Source organism: Populus trichocarpa, chromosome 3 (assembly GCF_000002775.5).
Source record: "Populus trichocarpa isolate Nisqually-1 chromosome 3, P.trichocarpa_v4.1, whole genome shotgun sequence".
Classification (NCBI taxonomy): domain Eukaryota; kingdom Viridiplantae; phylum Streptophyta; class Magnoliopsida; order Malpighiales; family Salicaceae; genus Populus; species Populus trichocarpa.
Genome location: NC_037287.2, coordinates 3,760,991 through 3,780,420, shown reverse-complemented (window position 1 = coordinate 3,780,420; position 19,430 = coordinate 3,760,991). Strand labels below are relative to the sequence as shown.

Sequence of the window (19,430 nt, the reverse complement as noted above, 5' to 3'; positions counted from 1 at the left end):
TTATAACCGTTGGGTTAAAACAAATAATCAGAGGTGGATGACGTATTGCTTTTTGAATCTGTTGCTAGTTTTAGCAAAATTTAGGAAGCTTGATTAAATACATGTTTTGATGAAATTAAAATTATATGGGTGTAGGGTTTAGGTAAGATGTAATGGTAAAATATGCTCTTGTTATTAGTATTGTTATAGATTAATTGTGTTATAAAGTGTGTTAGGGAAGTTTTGAAATTTGTATGAAGGGACATTGAGTTTGTTGATTTAATGTTAGATATATGTTTTTAGGCATGAAAAAGGATTGGGTCTAATGGTAATTGAAAGAAAAGTTGAAGAAAATTATATCCTTCATTTAATGCAAAGATTCGGCCTAGACATATAAATGAGAGGATGAGCTTAATTGTTTTAATTGCTATGGAATTTAAGTTGATTAAGGTTATATGAAATGAATGGGTAAAGGTTTATCATGAATAATTAAAAAGAGAATCATCCCTCACCATAAATGAAGGCATTCGACCAAATAAAGAAGAAATAAAGAGATAAGATTTTGATTCATTTGCTATGTAAATTATGTATGGATGTATTTTTAAGTGTATAAAGAAAATTAGGTAGAGTGTCAATTGAAAGAATTTTAAAAGGATTCAAATTCTCATCATAATATGGAATTCAACCAAAAATGGAAATCTTGAACTTGAGTTTATTTGATTTAATGTTATGAGGATTTTATGGGATTGTGGTTTGTTGAATGCCAAATGAATTGTGTTTTGTTCGAAATAATAGATTAATGTGAGGAAAATTTTATTTTTTGTGTGGAATTTTAAGGTTGTCCATATGGATAATAAAAAGGGAGAAAAGGGTTAAATTAAGACGTGCATGAAATTATGATAAAAAAAAATATGTTGTTAAATTTACTTAAGATGAAGTAAAGTGGACTTATGAAAAAAGAATTGAAAAACTCATCATGAAAATAAATAAATAAAAATAAGGTCATTCAACCAAGAATTGGTTTGATAAGGAAAATGAATTCATTTCAATGGTATCAATAAATGTAAGGATGTGAAGTTACTAAGTTTGTATATTATGGGTTGAGTAGACAAAATTAAAAAAAAAAATTGCTAGGCCATGTTTAAAGATATTCAACCTGGAAGGACAAGAAATGAAAGGAAATTAAATAGATAAATAAATATACGAATGCATGTGTCATGTGATGTTAAATTTAAATGAGTTTTAGAATGTAATTTTCAATTATGGTGGAGCCACATTTGATATGTATCTTTAATGATACAGGAGAGGTTGCAAGATCTGTTTAGTAGTATGAGACTTTTGCGCAAGTTCAATCATTAGGTAGGTGTCTTACACCTCAAACTTTTGTTTTTACAATACTTGTTAGAGTTAAATAAATGGTATTTCCTACAAATATACTTGTGCTTGTGTAATTGTGAATGTTTAGTTCAAGGAAACTATAGTGGACTAGTTGGCTTAAATAGAGTTAATAGCGGCAGTGTACTGACTGTCGAGTTAGATGTATAATACCAAAAATAAAGTGTACTGATTTTAGAGTGATAAATTAATGGTATATTATGATTAAATTATTGATGCTCGATTTATATATGTATATTAATGATGTGTATGTGTTTAAATCATTTATGTGAGGAATAGGTGCATCGCACCTTGTCTTTTTAATTCGTGTAAACTTATTGATAAATTTCAGAATTTATTGTTTTATTGCTTCGATGGTATTGGAATGAATAAGAGTACATTATGTGCAACGATATACATCTATTAGTTAGGATCATGTTTGAACGAATACGAGTGCCTTGTGTGCATTGTTATGTATCGAATTAATTATGTTATTATGGTTGTAGTGTTGATAACTAAGTTTGTGTGTGAATAATACTTAGCAATAATGGTTACAATGCATATGATGTAAAAAAAAAAAAAAAAAAAAAAAAGAAAGAGGATCGATACGAATGGAAAATTCAGATGACATTAATTAGCTATCCAAGTTTGGATTGCTAATGGTATCAATAAGGTTTCATTGGTACCGCATTACTGGTGACATTGATTAGCTATCCGGGTTTGAATTAATAATGGTATCAATGAGGTTTCATTAGTACCGGCATTACTGGTGACATTAATTAGCTATCCGAGTTTGGATTGCTAATGGTATCAATAAGGTTTCATTGGTACCGGCAATACAAGTGACATTGATTACCTATCCGAGTTTAGATAGCTAATGATATCGATGAGGTTTCATCGGTGCCGGCATTTCAGACGATATTGATTAATTATTCAGGTTTGGATTGCTAATAGTATCGATGAGATTTCATCGGTGCCGACATTTCTTAAATTGATTAGTCGATCCCGAGCAATTGGGTGACTAATGATGTTAGTAAAGATTACTAACATCGGCATGGCTACTCCTAGTTCAGTAAAAAAAATAAGTTGATTAACTATTTCGGGTCAAGAATAGTTAATGATATCAATATGTCACATTGGTATCGACAACCATTTCTGGTGTGATTAGCTACTCCAGGTAAGGAGACTAATGATGTTAAGGGTTTTTGATATTGACGACTTTGATGGTAAACCAAATATGAATAAGATTTGATTAACTATTCTGGGAAAGGAATAGATAATGATGTTAATTGGTTGTATTGATATCGACACGTGAATGTAATTGATTAGTCTAACCCAATATTTGAATATTGATGATACTAATGAGATTTATTAGTGTCGGCAATTACCTTCTAAAAAAAATAAAAGAGAAAATATTGATTAGTTATTCCAAAAGAATGAGATAAATTAATGATACCAAGAGAGGAATATCTTGGTATCAAGTGATAATTGATTTATAAAAAGATAGTGTTCGCAAACCGTTGAGCAAATGAGATAGGATACTAGATGGATATTGATAATAGATGGAAAGTATATGTTGTAAAAGAGGTTTATACCTAATTTTATATATCAAAAGAAATTCCATGGAGATTATTACCTGTTATTGTTATTGGTTGTTACTACCTTTTTCTATTTATGTGTACATGTTAATTTTTATTTTCAGGTCCATCAGGGTCATGTTAGGAGTGATATTGATTTAGTTATTTTTTGCTTTTGACCATGTAAATTACTTATAAATTAAGAAGCTTACCTTCTAAAACTTGAAATGTAATATTAATCCATAAATTTGAATGTACGACCTTAATCTAATGTTTGTAACTCTAGTACCTATTTAACCGTGTATGTTTATAGTTGAAATTGAATCTTTTATTTGAATTACATTATATGATATTGAATAAGATGTGGTGTTGATGATCATAAGTTAGGTTGAGATTTAAGATGATTGGATCGAGATGTAAATTAAAATTAGAAGTGTAATATGATTTTGTCGATAATTTGGGACCTCCGGGGAGACTGAATTTTGGTGGAACCTATATATATATATATATATATTACCTGAAAATTCCCACTATATTGCGAAAAAAAGGATTAGGAAATCGAGGTTGTTACAACACCTATTCGGTCCCTTGATAGTTTTGCAAAATTAATTTTGATGTAGAAATTCATTTTTTATATTTTATTCCCTAATTTGTAAGAGGAGAGAGAACATATGATTCCAACAATAGAAAGAGAAAATCAACGATAACACCAATTACGACCACCAAAATGGTTGTTTTATATGTCAAAGGGTTTTATTTGATGAGAGGAGTTCTACTTAAATGTTTTTTCACCTTGAAATTGCCTAAAAAACAAATCTAAGCTTGGAAAGAATTTTTGTTTCTAATTTTTGTTTTTTTTTTTTTTTGCTTATTAAGGCTATCTGTGGGTTTGTCAAAGAGTTTAGGCATTTTTTTTTCTAGGTGTTTTGGATTAAAATTTATTAAAAAATAAGTGTTTGAGTCAAACAAACATAGATCCTGTTTTATCAGCCACCATAATAGCTAAAATCTATAGAATACTAGGTGACACGTCGTCTAGATATTTTTTTCAAAAAAATATTGAGCGGATGACAAGTTGTTGTTTAAAAAAATGACCTATGCGCGGGCTCTTTCTAACTCTTTTTTGTGTGATTTTTCCTTTTAAAAAAATCATGCTTTTTTATGTGTTTTTTAAAATATTTTTTTTAAAAAATTAAACTAAGTTTTGCCCTCTTTGTTGTTCGTATTTTAACTTTAGTCCTTATTCTTTTAATTTAATTTTTTTCTTAGTCATTTTGTATAAATTTTATTTGTTTTTAATTTTATCATTCAATCTCAATTTACAAATATTATATTTTTCAACTTGGTCTATATTCTTTTGATTTTTATTTTTTTTCGTAGTCCTTTTGTAAAATTTTATTTGTTTTTAATTTTATCCTTCAATCCAAATTGATGTTATTATGTTTTCTAGTTTGATCCTCATTATTTTGGTTTTTAATTTTTTTTTCTTAACCCTTTTAAAAAAGTTATTATTCTTTTTATTTTCACCATTCAATTAAAGTTTTGGCTTCTAATTTTTTCTTAACTCTTTTGGAAAAGTTATTATTCTTTTTATTTTTACCCTTCAATCAAAGTTTTGGTTTTTAATTTTTTTCTTGACCTTTATGTAAAATTTATTTATTTTTTCAATTTCACCTTTCAATCAACAATTTATTTTTTATATCAATTTTGATTTTCGTTCTTTTAATTGTTTTGGGTTCTTTTGCTAAATTGATTTCTCTTTTCAATTTCACCCTTCAATTAAATATAAAATTTATTTGATATTTGAATCTTGATCCTTATTCTTTTAATTGCTATTTTTTGAACCCTTTTGTATATCTAAATTTTATTTTTTAATTTCATCTTTCAATATTTGATTGATTGAGAATTAAACTTCAATTTTTTTTTCAAATAAAGTATTTTAAGTCTAATAACCAGAGTCATAGATTTGAAAAATTAACATGATTTTTTTTAAAGAAAAGAAGGCTTTATAATTCTCTTTATTTTTCTTACCTGGTTATTTCAATCTCATAATCTAGATCATGAGTTTAACAAAATATCACAGGTTGACTCAGCCTTGATTACTGAAGTTACAAGTTTATCATGTTAACTCAATTTAACTACAACCAGTTTTTTTTGTCTTTTTTTACCCCACTTTGTTCTTTTATATTGAATGGGTTGTAAATTAATGAGATACATCTTTTGTTCATTTTTGTAAAAAATAATTTTTCCTCATGTTATTATAATCATTTTTTTATAAAAATTTGATTCATCTACTATCATTTTTTTTCTATCTAATTAAATTAAAACCACCATATTTGACTCAGACAGGTTTATAATATGAATCTCACATACACGAGCGCATGCGCATACACACACTTGCAACAAACAACGGAACATCATTTTAATTACAAAGAGAAGGGGAGGAGGGAGGGAGACTTATGTACAAACACCTCAAGGAACTGTTAGCTGACCAGTGTGTCCCAAAGACTTCCATGATGATTCAAGCCGCAACAAGTGCAATTTCTCAACAAATGCTTCTAGGACTTTCGCCTCTTCTTCTGGAGCAAATGCCATGCAAATGCTAAGCTCTTGCACTGCCTGACCATATTTCCTGCAATTGCAACCAATTAATTCAACCACACCATAGTGAAATGCGTTGCAATTTTTGTCAAGGCATGAAGATCCCAAATTTATACCTGTTATAGTACAGCATCATGCCATGGTCTCTCCTCAAAGCCCAATTATGCGGTTGCAGAATCAACAATCTTTCCGAAGCCATGACAGCCAGCCTGTGAAGAATTCTGTAATTCAGTTTGGTATGCATGAAAGGAAGTTTATCTTCCAGAGCTAATATAACAATTGCAATGCTAGATAGTTTATCTTCCAATTTAGAATGTTCAGATGCAAGCGCAGCTCTAAGTTGAACTCCAAATTTACATGCACACTTTTCATTATGAAAAGAAAAGAGAGGGCCAATTTCACCTTGTATGGAAACATTTTACAGCCTGACCATAGCTGATAGACATGAACTTGTAGTCATTGCCACTGCCATTTGCCAATTAGATTGACATGAAAAAACAGTACAAAAGCAACTTCCGAAAGAAGAGTGACTGTTGCAGCCATGCAACCTCAGAATATAATGTAGTAAATATCATAAAGTTTAAATGCATAAACCACCCTTACCAATCACAGTTCAGTTTATGGGTTACAATAACCATGGATCTCAAACAACAAACTATTTTCCAGACTCTTAATGTAATAAAACAAATCAAAACAAGCAGATGCTTGTCACATCCTTAAAATATACCCTCTAATCCTCTGAGAATGAGTAGATGGCATGCAAGCAGATTTAATTTAGATGTCATCTCATGATCCTACAGAAATAAAATATCACTATCCCAAAAGAGAGCAATTCCCCAGAAAATGAAAGGCAGGAATATGTTAAAGAAGCCAAGTAAAATTTGTGCTCAAGTAGAATGCATTTCCTATTCTAGAAAGAATTAGCCTGAACCAAAGGTTGAAACTTGAAACACAGTTTCTAATCTTGCTTCTTTAGTTCCATGAACAAGTCAAATGGACAGACCTTGAAAGTGCTATTCATGAAATCAAGTATTTCTTCATAGTACAAGGGCATCTGCAGGTTATAAGCAAGAGGCTTCGAATAATACAAAAAGGTAACATGTTTAAAGACCACGTCATCATGCCATCTATGTTTTTATTTTTTGGGTGAATGAGATCAAATTTATTAATTGACGATTAAGGGATTAGAAAAGACAGTCTGAGCAGTAAAAAGGCAATTTAGCAAATAAGTAAATGACTAAATGAGACCCGGCAAACAATAAAGCAAGAAATCAGCCACACAAAAAAAAAAAACAAAAAACAACTAGCCTAACAACCATGCAAAAGCGAAAAAGACTCCTGTCACCTGCAGCCACAAAGCCAACTGGAAAGACTACCAAAAGGAAGCAGAAGAAACCCCAAAGAATACAAAGAAAACTGCCAAGACCAAGACAACAACTAGACCAGTCACCAAGACCCACATCTGACACAAAAACAAAACCAGCAGATGTCCTAAAGAAGACAGGATAGAGAACGAGCACAGCACAGCAAAGCATGCCAGGAGGAACCAACACTGGAGAAGATAACACGATACCAAACAGGGCAATCAAGGCCACTTGAAAAGCCACCTCAAGAGGACTTACAGGGAAATGGGCAGCAGAGACTCTAAAACAACACCTGGAACTAACAAATCAAAATTCACAGAAGAAAGTCATCCGATTTACACAACCACACAATAATAAGGCATCCTCGAAAGAAAAAATGGACATGAAAATGGCAAACTGACACAAGATCCAAAACAAGGTTACGGATAAGAACAATGCAGCATCACATCTTTTAAGAGAGGGGGAAAAGAGCAGAAGCAGAACCAGCAGTGCCAAATAGATACGTGGAGACAAAAACTAAAAAGCATCAAGACTTCAAAAAAACTTTCCAAAGCCCTTTCTTCTGCTCGAGTGACAAAGATTCCTCACCAGAAGGAAAAAAGGAAACACTGACACTGGCTCAATAATCTCAGAGACTATATGGGCAGAAACAATAGCACCAAAAAATCAGCTAAAACCCCATCCATCTTGATGGCATAAAATGCTTCGACCAAGATACTGTTTATGTCACAACACTTGCAAAAGCCCTGGGAATGGTCCATGGGAAAAGAAAGCAATTACAATTTGGCACTAAGAAGATGTAGCCCACAAGTTAATTAGGTACGATCCAGACACACAGTATGCTGCTTTCTTCTATTATTATTTTTACATTTGCAGCATAACTGATGCATGTATCAAGATTATAAGAATCAACAATTCAACCTGTTGTCCTGTTATTGTTCCCATGTCACATGCTTAACTGTTTTATGATAATCTGAAAATAAATAGCTTGAAGATAAGGGCTACGTGGCCCACAGAAACATTGAAGAAAATGAAGATAACAGACACATCCATATAGATACATAAGAAAACTACCTAAGATCTTGAGGCCGAAGCAAAGGAATACTTGAACTATGGACCTTGATAAGTTTTTCATCAGTATTATGAGCATGCCTAAGTGGTGAAGCCAGCATCAATCCAGGATTTGATCTTGAAGCACGTTTCCAGTGAAGCCTCTGCCACAATTTAAGATTTAGTTTATCCCAAGTGGGCATAAGGAAGCATATTTAGAGAATAAATAACTCTTAATGATGGAAGAATTAAAAAGGGACTAAATGAGTGCATTGGTTATCTTGTAAATGTAAAAGACAGGAAAGTATTTGATGAAATTCCAGAAATCAGAACTCACAATCAAATTGGCCAGAGCAATCCCTATAATGTCTCGTTTTGTAGCTATCTCAAGTCCCAAAAGAGAGTTTCCAGTTAAATCCGATGCCTTTGATCTAGGGTCCTCAACACACCTTCCGTTGACAATTGCAAACAAGCTGTGCCCTGAAGTTACCTTGAAGAGCTCCTACAGAAAGGAGAAGCAAAATGAGAAAAATCTGGTTTGAAGTTTGTCCAAAAATAAGGTTTTACAATAGGATGTCATCCACAGATTGTAAAGAAATGCTTCAATGACACATTAGAACGGAATAAATTTAGTAAGAACAATGAGCTGCCAAGCTAAATTTTGAAGATGAGCATGAACAATTTAAGCACCTCTGGGTTCCCCATTTGGGGCCATATCAAAAAATCTTCCCCAACTCGAGATCCCACAATGGTCAGATCAAGTCGTCTACAGACTTCAATGTAAATTATACTAAGCAAAATTGCTGTCAAGAAGGAAAATATATGATCAGATTGTGGCGAATACCCACAGAATGAAAGAACACAGCAATAAAGCATATATCACAGATAGGAAAGTTATTCAAGAGCCCCAATGTACGAAGTGAACCAGAACAATGCAATAAAACAACTAGCTACAAATGCATTAAATAAAAAGGATGAAGTTTTACCACTGCCACATCTGGTGCTTAATACTGTGTGCAAGTATGAATACTTTGAATCTACAACAACAGGTGATCTTTTGAAGCCTCTCAACTCAAAAAGGACTAGATTCACTGAATCCAAAAGTTCAACCAAATGGCAACCTATGTCTCTTGAAACTAGCTCTGCTTCGACCTCCTTGGTGATGTTGTCCAATTCACTGACCCACTCGCTTATTGTCTTTCCAGCCAAAGGCATCTGCTCCACACAATCCCACTCCTGGGCATTCGATGCAACTGAAACATCTCTCTTCTCATTCAGGAGTGAGCAAGCATCCATCTCTTGATTGAGAGCGATAAATGCCTCATCTTCTGATGCAATGTACAGCAAAGCCTAGACCAGCCAGCAGAAAACACACTGGAATTCAGAATCTCCCAACAAAGAAACTTTCAATCAATTTAATCCCAAGAAATAACAAGATTTTGATACGTAAAGATATATAATAACACAACAACTTGCACGCAATTTGCAACAAGTAGCTTGGTTAAGTTACACAAAAGAGAGAAAATTAGGAAAGAAAAGGGAACGGATCACCAGATATCAAGTTATGATCATAAAAATAATGAAGAAGGAAAGATCATCATCAAAATTCATATATACCTTAGCAAGAGAAATGTCTTTGTCCTTGGATTGGAAGGAGAATTCCTGGGTGAACTTTTCCCTTGCGGACTTGACAACCTGTTAGCATTTGTTTCAAGATGAAAAATAAGTAGCAAGATTAGAAAAAGTGAAGAAAGACATTAATGCAACCAAAAAAACATAGCGTAACATATCTTCACAACAAATTAGTAGGATGATGACGACGACGACGAAGGCAAGATAGGATGTTAAAATGGTATACAAATCAACCTCCTGATAAGTTTTGAGACGACGGGAAGATGAGTCCATAGTCGTCTGATTGATTGAAAGAGGGGTAGCTGAAGCTGAAACTGAAACAATAACATTCCCATTTCTTCTCCTCCAACGCCGGTGTTGATCATGATCATACCTGATATGATATGATCATTGTGTAAAGAATAAAGGGACATTTGAGGTTTTGCATACCACAAAAATTCCTTCTTCCTCACCTCTCTAATAATTCAAGTACATAGATACATACATGAAAACTAAATATTTATTCATATTTATGAAGATGGGGCACAAATTTAAGCATAAAATTATAAATCAAGCAGCCAAGAATAGGCTTAAGTGACAAATTAAAGAAACCATTGTCAATGTTAATCATTACCTGATGGGCAAAACATGAGATGAAGGTGCTGGTGGTGGCGGCGGCATGGTTGTTGCAGTAGCAACAGTGATGAGTGAATCACGCAGCATTTTGTTGCCTGCTTCCTCCTATACTACTACTGGATTGGAGAGAGAAATTGGTTCCAAGAAACAAATGTGTAAGAAGAAAGAAAACCCAAGAAAGTATACACAAGAAGCAGAAGAAGAAGAAATGTAATATTAATTATTAAAATATCAGAGCATTATGGGTAGCAGTGATTGTTATGGCACAGAACAGAAAAGAAACGCAGAAGGGTGATGATGATGACAACGACGCCGACGCCATGGCCGTGGTGTCTGTGATTGTGATCAATTTACTTCCAGAAGACAACAGGTGGGAATTACAGAGAGGTGAAGAAGAAAAGGAGGCAGAAGAAGAAGATGAGTGGGTTTGAATGCAAAAATCCATGATCTAATTGATGATGATGATGGTGTGATCTATCTATCTATCTATCCAGAGAAGAAAAGAAAAGGAAGAAGGCAGGAAGTGAAAGGCAGTGAGTCTGAGCTTGCTGCTCCCTCCCTAATTTGGTAACCCTGGGGTGGGTGGGTCATGGGCGCCTCATCATTATTTTAACAATATTTCAAACAGTATTTGAAAGAATGATAAAAGTTGTTTCTAAAATTGTTTTAGTTTGAAAATATATTTAAAATAATATTTTTTATTTAAAAAAATTATTGTAATATCAATATATCAAAATGATTTGAAAATATAAAAAAATAATTAATTTAAAATTAAAAAATACAAAATTTTTAAATATTTTTAAAAATATTTTTGACATAAAAAAATAAACAGGCACTAAACTACACAAGAAATAAGGATTCATCACTTAGATTTATTCATTATTTACTTTTTTTTCCTATCCCAGCACAATTTTTTATTTCGTTTTTATAAAACAAAATTGATAGTGAATTTAAGTTAATTTGTTAGGAAAAAGTAACATTACAGAGGAGGAGAAAATGGATGGTTTTTTCTAACTTTGAGCAAAATGTTTATTTTAAAAGTTATAAATATTGGATCCTTTGGTTTTTAAAATTTCAAGAAAAAAATTAATTTTATTCCAAAACTTGTTTTCATTTGTTAGTTCATGTTTCGAGAAAGGAAAGAGAAAATAATTGAATTCTAATGATAAAGAAAAAAAATTATTGTTGACACTGATTACAACCGCTAAAATGATCAATTTTGGTGTTAACGGATTTTATTTGTTAAGAGAAGTTCCACTCACATGTTTTTTTACCTTTAAATTGCCTAAAAATATATATTTTAGCCAAGAAGATTTGTTTTTTAGATTGATTTCAGGGTTTTGTATGGTTTTTTAAGTCCATTGATGAGTTATCAAGATGTGATAAACAGACCAAGTGTATATTGATAAATATAATAAGTATAAAGGATAAAAAATAATATTTTTTTCCAAAAAAGTGTAAGGAAAAAAAGGAAAAATTACAAAATAATAAAGATAAATAAAATAATAGTGTAAATAGGAAAAATATAAAGTGATAAATATGCCAAGTGTAAAGAATAAAAAATAAAAATTTGTTTTCCAACAAAAAGTGTGAAGAAAAAAAAGAAAAATTACAAAAGAATAAAGATAAGAAAGATAAGAAAAAAAATATTATAAATATTGGATCCTCTGGTTTATTTTAGAAGTTATACTTTTTAAATTATAAATATTGGATCCTTTGGTTTTCAAAATATATATATAAAAAAATTTATTCCAAAACTTGTTTTCATTTGTTAGTTCATGTTTTGAGAGAGGAAAGAGAAAATAGTTGGATTTTAATGGTAAAGAGAAAAAATTATTATTGACATTTATTACAACTGTTTAAATGATCAATTTTGGTGTTATCGGATTTTATTTGTTAAGGGGAGTTCCACTCATATGTTTTTTTACCTTTAAATTGCCTAAAACAATATATTTGAGCCTAGTAAGATTTTTTTTTGGATTGATTTCAGGGTTTTGTATGGTTTTTTAAGTCCATTGATGAGTTATCAAGATGTGATAAACAGACCAAGTGTATATTGATAAATATGACAAGTATAAAGAATAAAAAATAATATTTTTTTCCAAAAAAGTGCAAGGAAAAAAAGAAAAAATTACAAAATAATAAAGATAAAAAAAATAATAATAGTGTAAATAGGAAAAATATAAAATGATAAATATGCCAAGTGTAAAGAACAAAAAATAAAACTTTGTTTTCCAACAAAAAGTGTGAAGAAAAAAAAGAAAACTTACAAACGAATAAAGATAATAAAAAAATATTGATAAATAGACCAAGTATAAAATGATAAATATGTCAAATTCAAAGAATAAAAGGAAAAAAAATCTAAACAAAAAATTTATTGTGAAAAAAATAAAAATAAAAAATTACATATTAGCCATAGTTACATTAAACAAATTAGAAAATTTTATAAAATCATCTTTTCTACGTGGAAATGGCATTTCCTTTTTAGTTTCTTTACTAGTTTTTTTGCTCGCACTACAATATGGGTCAAATCATTTTATTATGACTTGTTTTTTTTAAAAAAAGTTTAAATGTTAGGAAGTAAAAAGTTCGATGTATAATGGACAAAGAATTTTGAAAACATTGAGCTGGTGATATATTGGATGACATATTTTTTTCAATAAATATTGAGATGTCGACATACTAGATTGACCAAGGCCAATCATGCTTAACCCGCAATACTCTTGATCAAGGGCATAAGTCCGTGATAATACCATGAAATCCAAATTAAAATAAATTAGGAACTCTAATTCTAATTAACCAAATATTGAAGGCCCAAAATAAATAAAAATTTCACTTAAAAAAAAGTCTAAAAAAAGTGACTCAAGCAAACTTATTCGCTATGACGCGACTCATACTAATGTTTTTAAAGAAGAAAGAAAACTTTGAGACTTTGGTCATTGACTTGATTAAATCCATTAAACCAGGTTAATTTAATAATACAATTAAAAAAATTAACAATGAACGATAAATAAAAAGACCAAGATAAACTATGTCATTTTTTTAAATTAGTCAATAAACCATATAGAAACAAAGAAAAAAAAGAGAGGATTCTAATATCTTAATAAATCAAATGATGAAGGATATAACTGGAAAAAAATATGAGCTTAAGCCAAGTTAATTTAATAATATGATTAAAAAAATTAACAATAAACGATAAATAAAAACACCAAGATAAACCATGTTATTTTTAAAATTAGTCAATAAACCATATAGAAACAAAAAAAAAAAGGATTATAATCTCTTAATAAATCAAATGATGAAGGATATATATAACTGAAAAAAAATATGAGTTAAAAAAAATAATTTTTTGCTTAACATTATGTTGTAGGTTAGATATATATTTTTTCTAACCTAAAAAAAATATTATAATAAATGGAGATGATGACACATTGTATGATATATATTTTAAAACAAAAATTGAGAAATTAATTTAATTTAATTAAAAAAATATATTTTTTAAAAAGTTAAATCTAACAAAGAACAAAATATAAAATGATATGAGATATTTTTAAAATCAATGAAAAATCCTACATAAAGAAAAAAATAAAATTTTGAAGCCTAATATTCAATTAAATTAAATACTAAATGATAAAATTAAAAAACATGAGTGTAATAAAAGAAAATAAAACAACAAAAGAACTCAGAGAATATCCTAAACCTGAGTTAATCTCTTAAATTCCTAACTCGTTAAATCCTAAACTTGGGTTCAATTAAGAAACTCAATTTATTGTTGAAGGATGAAATAAAAAATTAATTTTAAAAACTTGCCAAGGTTAAAAAATATCAATCAAAAGAATAAAGATAAAATATGATATGTGGATATAATTAAGGAGGATGATATTGTAAAAAAAAAAACAATCAATTATAAAAACCATCCCAAATAAAATAAATAACAATTAAAAGAATGAGAACCAAATTTCAAGGAAGAAAAAGAAAAGAAAAGAAAAGAAAAAAGCCAATTGCCACTGAACTGCTAAAAATTAAGCAGCACGCGCACCTTGTAAGGTAGCCCTTGCTGTTACGAATCAAAAAACACCAAGAAAGCTGGTTTATTTTTTATCGTGAGCCACCACATGCACCATCCAAAGATGACGGGGTGGCTCACTCGTTGGTGTATTCTATGAACGTGTCAACAACTTTATCTTTTTTTTAATTATTTATTTATTAATCAAATTACCACATCACCCATAAGACCATATGATAATTGCAAAAAAAAAAAACCCAATTTAAAAATGACTAATATGCCCCTAAAGCCAAGCCTAAGATTTTTTTTTAGTCCAATGACAATAGAATAGTCACGCTATGTATGCCAAAATGAAATATTGAAAAAGCCTTTGGAACAAAGTTATTTGTTTTTGCTTTTAAAGATAATTGAGTAATTATATTGTGCAAAAAATTATGAAAAGACTAAGAAATCCCGTACAATTAAAAAATAACAAATAAACATGGATAAAAAATATTAGACTCTTAAAAATAGCTTTGTGTGAATTTATTTTGGAAGAAAAAACCACCAATTCATTATTATAATCCACACTAATTAAAAAAATAACTAATGTAGTTTTTCCACAAGGCTTAGGTTATGTTAATAATAATAATAATAATAATAATAATAATAATAATAATGTATGTGCATCATAATCAATTGAGCGATACATTATATAATAAATACTATATTGTACCTTAATTCTATTTTTTTAAAATTAATTCAATCCTTTTGCTTTGAAAAATAAACAAGTAAAATTTTTATCATATTAATCAATCAAAATCATATAATTCGTGATAGCTCAGCAATCACAGAAAAGACATGTTTGTTTTTATATTTTAAAAGCGTTTTAAAAAAAAATTAAAACTAAAAGTGTGATGATGATGTTGGAATTTTGTGACGTGTTTTATATAAGAAATGACAAGATGGAATTTGGATAAAGTTTTGTATAAGAGAAACTCCACTGAAATTTTGTTATATTGAGAATAAGTCAAGGTAAAATACATGCCTTAAATCTTTTTAAAAAGAGTAGTGTGTGTGTGAAAGATAATAGCATGGTTCGTGTGAAAGAAAATGAAACGATAAAACATTATAATGATTAAGCTCGGACAACGACAGACTTAACTAAGCAAATAATCACACAAAAAGCTAAAATGACAAAATATATGTTGAGAAAACATGAATGTGTATCTGAAATAAATAATAGTGGAAAGCCAGAATGGTACATAATGATTTAGAATAATATGACTCTAGTTAGAATATATTGAATATTTGCGAAGTTGAAAGGGAATAAACATGTTTGTGAAACAAAAAGTGACATAAATAAAATGTATTGTGAATTGAAACAATGGTGTGTACGAGATATAGTTGTGAGATATATACAATTGTATGAATCAAATGTGTTTAAGGAAATGAATCATATTATGCATCAAATATGTTGTGAATAAGAGTTGCTATGATGTACTGTGATAGTTAAATGAGTATAATAATGAAATAAGAGTTCATCAAAGGCTAATGAAAATGTATTAAATTGAAATTTGACATGAATTGATGTAATTACAAAAAATTTAGTGAAATTGGTTTACTTGTATAATTGATAATAATTAGTAACCCTGATGATGCAAATATTTATTATGAGTTTCGTGATTTTGTATATTTTACAAATATTTTCTTTAGGAGACCACAACTCATGAAGTGTTATCGAGCTACTTGGTTTTTTTATATATATATTGAATAGGTTCTAGGATTGTCCAATTAGTAAATAAAGATTGTGTTTCAATATATTTATAATGAAATTATTAGATATTGAGTTTAAAATAGTTCTTATGATTGTATTAAAAAAAATTTACCCTTAAATTTTCACGTTCAAGGTAATTAGAAAGATGAAAATTGTACAAAATTTCAGAATGTTACTCTCCATATCCATTTAAAGATAACTTGATAGCCAAATCCTCAAAAATAATCTTGGTTAGCTTTTTTGTTTTGTTTTCTACTTTGCTTCTTGCCTTTCAGGTTTATGATTGATGATCAATGCATAAAAAACTGAGCATATAATTATTGACAGTGAAGTAGAACAGGCCTGGAAATTTTTATGTAGCCTGCCCTGATTTAGCCAAGTAATTGCAACGTGGTCTACTTTTGTATAGATTACAGGTCTCAAATGCCGAAAATCATGACATAACAAACCAGATGACCAAAATAATCAACATTACATTACTTTTGTAGAGGTTCATCCCTGTGCTTGAAGCAAGAAGCCTCTGCAGCTGGAACGTAAGCCCTATTTACTAACATTTTTGCGTTCACCCTTTCTGTTTACTACAATAAGAATGATAAGAACTTGCGTTAAAAACTTACACAATAAAGCTGCAGTCTTCAGTAGTTGCTTTTCTGTAACTGAAGCAACCTGTAAGCAACTGCGTATATCTGGTTTGCATCTCTGCCATACAGTTTATGACCGAGAGGTTAATACCCTAATACCCTGAAAGTCTATCCCTTGATATAGAAAGTTTCAGACCTTCCTACTTTAGATGGCTCACTAGTCGCTACACATGTGGGTTCTTCAAGACCTAGGCACCACCTTCAAGTAAAATAAACCTACGGCCAAAAAACATTATAACGGCTTTATTAAGCTACTTAGATAACTAGTTGGCAATCTTCCTCATAAAACAACGCACGGAAAGCAATTTCCTGGCAATGCTCTCAGGAGATAAGTGGTAAATGCAGCGGCTACTCAGAATAATAATAACGCCAAAGACATGGCAGATAAGGTCACTAACTTGATTCCAGAGCAGACAGAAAATCTGAACAGAAGATATCAGAATATTTAAGTCATGCTTCAAGGCTGCTTTGATATGCAGCAATTTAACAATACAAACTGAAAATCAACTGTCCTTTTAAATGTTTACACCGAACAAAGTTTCCTACTAACAATATTGTGAAGAACAAGGAAGCCAGAAGCAAATATACAGAAAGTAAACACCGGAAACCAAAATGACCTATAAAACTTGCACCAATTCGAATGATAATGTCTTTATCCAAAAAGGGCAATGCAGCCTTACATATGATTTATCTCTATGAAAGGCTACAAAATTGGAAAATCCAAAATCCTAACATCAAACATCCAATGACAAAATTATAAAAGCAGCACTATCAACCCCTAAGCTGAGACAACAATATGCTAGAGTTACATAAGCAAAACTTAAAATGTTCATAATCTCCCTAATACTTGGGTGTTTTACTCAAATATTTCTTCAAAACATCCATAACAGAACCAAAATCAGCCGCAACACTAACAGGCGGATTCGCATACCTACAAGCCATTTCCTTAATATTATTCGAGTGATAATCAATCTTACTTTGAGTAAACTTCAGCCCGTGGGCAGTACTAACCACCACCGTCCGATCACTCGAACGTATAACACCACTCTTCCTAAGCTTCATCAAAGCCGTCAACGCCACTCCTGTATGTGGACAAATAAACATCCCTGTTGAATCTGCCTGTGCCATTGCATCCATTAACTCCTCCTCAGTAGCCTCCTCAACAATCCCATTTGATTTTTTCAGTGCATAAACAGCTCTATCAATTGAAACAGGATCACCAATCTGAATAGCAGACGCAAATGTACTATTAGCTTTCACAGCTTTAAATTCTTTCCATGCCGACTTATAATACAAGTAAAGAGGATTGGCATTCGCAGCCTGTGCACAAACAAGCCTTGGAATCTTATCCACAAGCCCCAACTCTTTGCACATATGAAACCCTTTATAAAAAGCATAAATATTCCCCAAATTCCCACCAGGAACAATAACCCACTCGGGCACTTCCCAATCAAACTGCTGCAAAATCTCAATGGCAGCAGTTTTCTGCCCTTCTAACCTCAAACTATTAAGCGAATTGGCTAAATAAATAGGTAACTCGGAAGTAACCTCTCTTATCAACTGCATACAACCATCAAAATCAGTATCAATACTCAAAACAAAAGCCCCATTGGCAATGGGCTGCACAAGCTGCGCCATAGATATCTTATTAGCAGGCAAAAAGACAATAGAAGGAATACCAGCAGAAGCACAATAAGCAGACAAGGCAGCAGAAGTATCGCCTGTTGAAGCACAGCCAACACCAAAAAGAGGTTTGTTCATTTTTCTCAACCTATTAACCTGACTAACAAGAACAGTCATGCCCAGATCCTTAAAACTCCCTGTATGACTAATCCCACAATGTTTAACCCACAAATCATTCATTTCAAGAAATTGCTTGCCAAACCTTTCAGCCCAGAAGAGATTAGAGTTGCCTTCAAAAGCACTGACAATATCATCACTCGAAATTTCAGGCAAGACCCATTCTTTCTTGGACCAGACACCGGATCCATAAGGCCAAGTCGTCTTGCCAACGCGAGAGTCGAAGAGGGCACGCCAGTAGGAGCCAGGGAAGGCTTTGAGGGCGGAGAAGTCGTGATGGACATCAAGGAGGCCGCCGGATTGGGAGCGGTAGACGATGTCGTCGAGTGAGTAGGATTCGGTGCTGGTGGCTGGGTCGGCGCCAAAAGGGACGTACTTGGCGGAAAAGTTATGGCTTTGTGGCGGGTTAGTGAGGTTCTGGTGGCGGGCTTCGTCGCGAATGTTATTGCTTGTGGCGGTGGAGGTGGAGGTGTTGTTGTTTGAGGAGGACGCGGCTTTGATGAGGAGGAAAGATGGGGTGGTTTTGAGGGTGGTGGGCTTGGAAGGGAGCTTGAGGTTGGTGGAGAAGTTGGGACATTGGAGGAGATGCGAGGAAGCCATTTTGAGATAGAGGGGGTGGGTCGAGGAGGGAGTGGTGAGAGGGGGGAACTTGGAAGATGATGCTCACTTGGTTTTTGGCCTTTCTTTCTTTTCTTTTTTTTCTCTGAAGGCTGACATTTACAAAAAGCTCAAAAAATCATAAAAACAAAAAAATAGGTGATTTTTTTTTTTAACTATACATATTAAAAATATATTTTTTTAAAAATTAAAATATTTTTTTATATATTTTTAAATAAAAAATACTATAAAAAACAATAGCTACCACACTTGTTTTTATAAATCAACATGCTAGGATGCTAGGGTTAAGGGGACATTCCTTACCAAATCGAGTTTGTCCTAAATAAACCATTTGACTTGATTAAAAACAAGATTCGGGCTCTCTATTTTCTAGCAAAGATCATTACATTCCTTTCTTTTTTTTTAAGTTTAACGTGG

At 31.5% G+C, this 19,430-nt stretch overlaps 2 protein-coding genes across 5 annotated transcripts; both read right to left on the bottom strand.

Moving 5' to 3' along the window:
• Window positions 1–5,265: 5,265 nt before the first annotated feature.
• Window positions 5,266–10,773, bottom strand: LOC18096716 (uncharacterized). Of its 4 annotated transcripts, XM_024596621.2 has the most exons (10): window positions 10,191–10,772; window positions 9,812–9,950; window positions 9,563–9,640; window positions 8,932–9,295; window positions 8,636–8,748; window positions 8,283–8,447; window positions 7,970–8,109; window positions 5,934–5,996; window positions 5,648–5,740; window positions 5,266–5,562 (listed from the first exon to the last, which is right to left on the bottom strand). In XM_024596621.2, the coding sequence occupies exons 1-10, from the start codon at window positions 10,277–10,279 to the stop codon at window positions 5,403–5,405; spliced, it is 1,404 nt and encodes a 467-aa protein (XP_024452389.1). In that variant the 5' UTR covers window positions 10,280–10,772; the 3' UTR covers window positions 5,266–5,402. The 4 variants fall into 4 exon arrangements, with proteins under 4 accessions (XP_024452389.1, XP_024452390.1, XP_006385321.2 ...); XM_024596622.2 differs by lacking the exon at window positions 5,934–5,996 and having other exon boundaries at window positions 5,648–5,752; XM_006385259.3 differs by lacking the exon at window positions 5,934–5,996 and having other exon boundaries at window positions 10,191–10,770.
• A 6,435-nt stretch (window positions 10,774–17,208) lies between these two features.
• LOC18096715 (threonine synthase, chloroplastic) lies at window positions 17,209–19,096 on the bottom strand. Its single transcript, XM_006385258.3, has one exon. It carries the CDS (start codon window positions 18,993–18,995, stop codon window positions 17,436–17,438), a length of 1,560 nt encoding a protein of 519 aa, XP_006385320.1. The 5' UTR covers window positions 18,996–19,096; the 3' UTR covers window positions 17,209–17,435.
• Window positions 19,097–19,430: the final 334 nt, after the last annotated feature.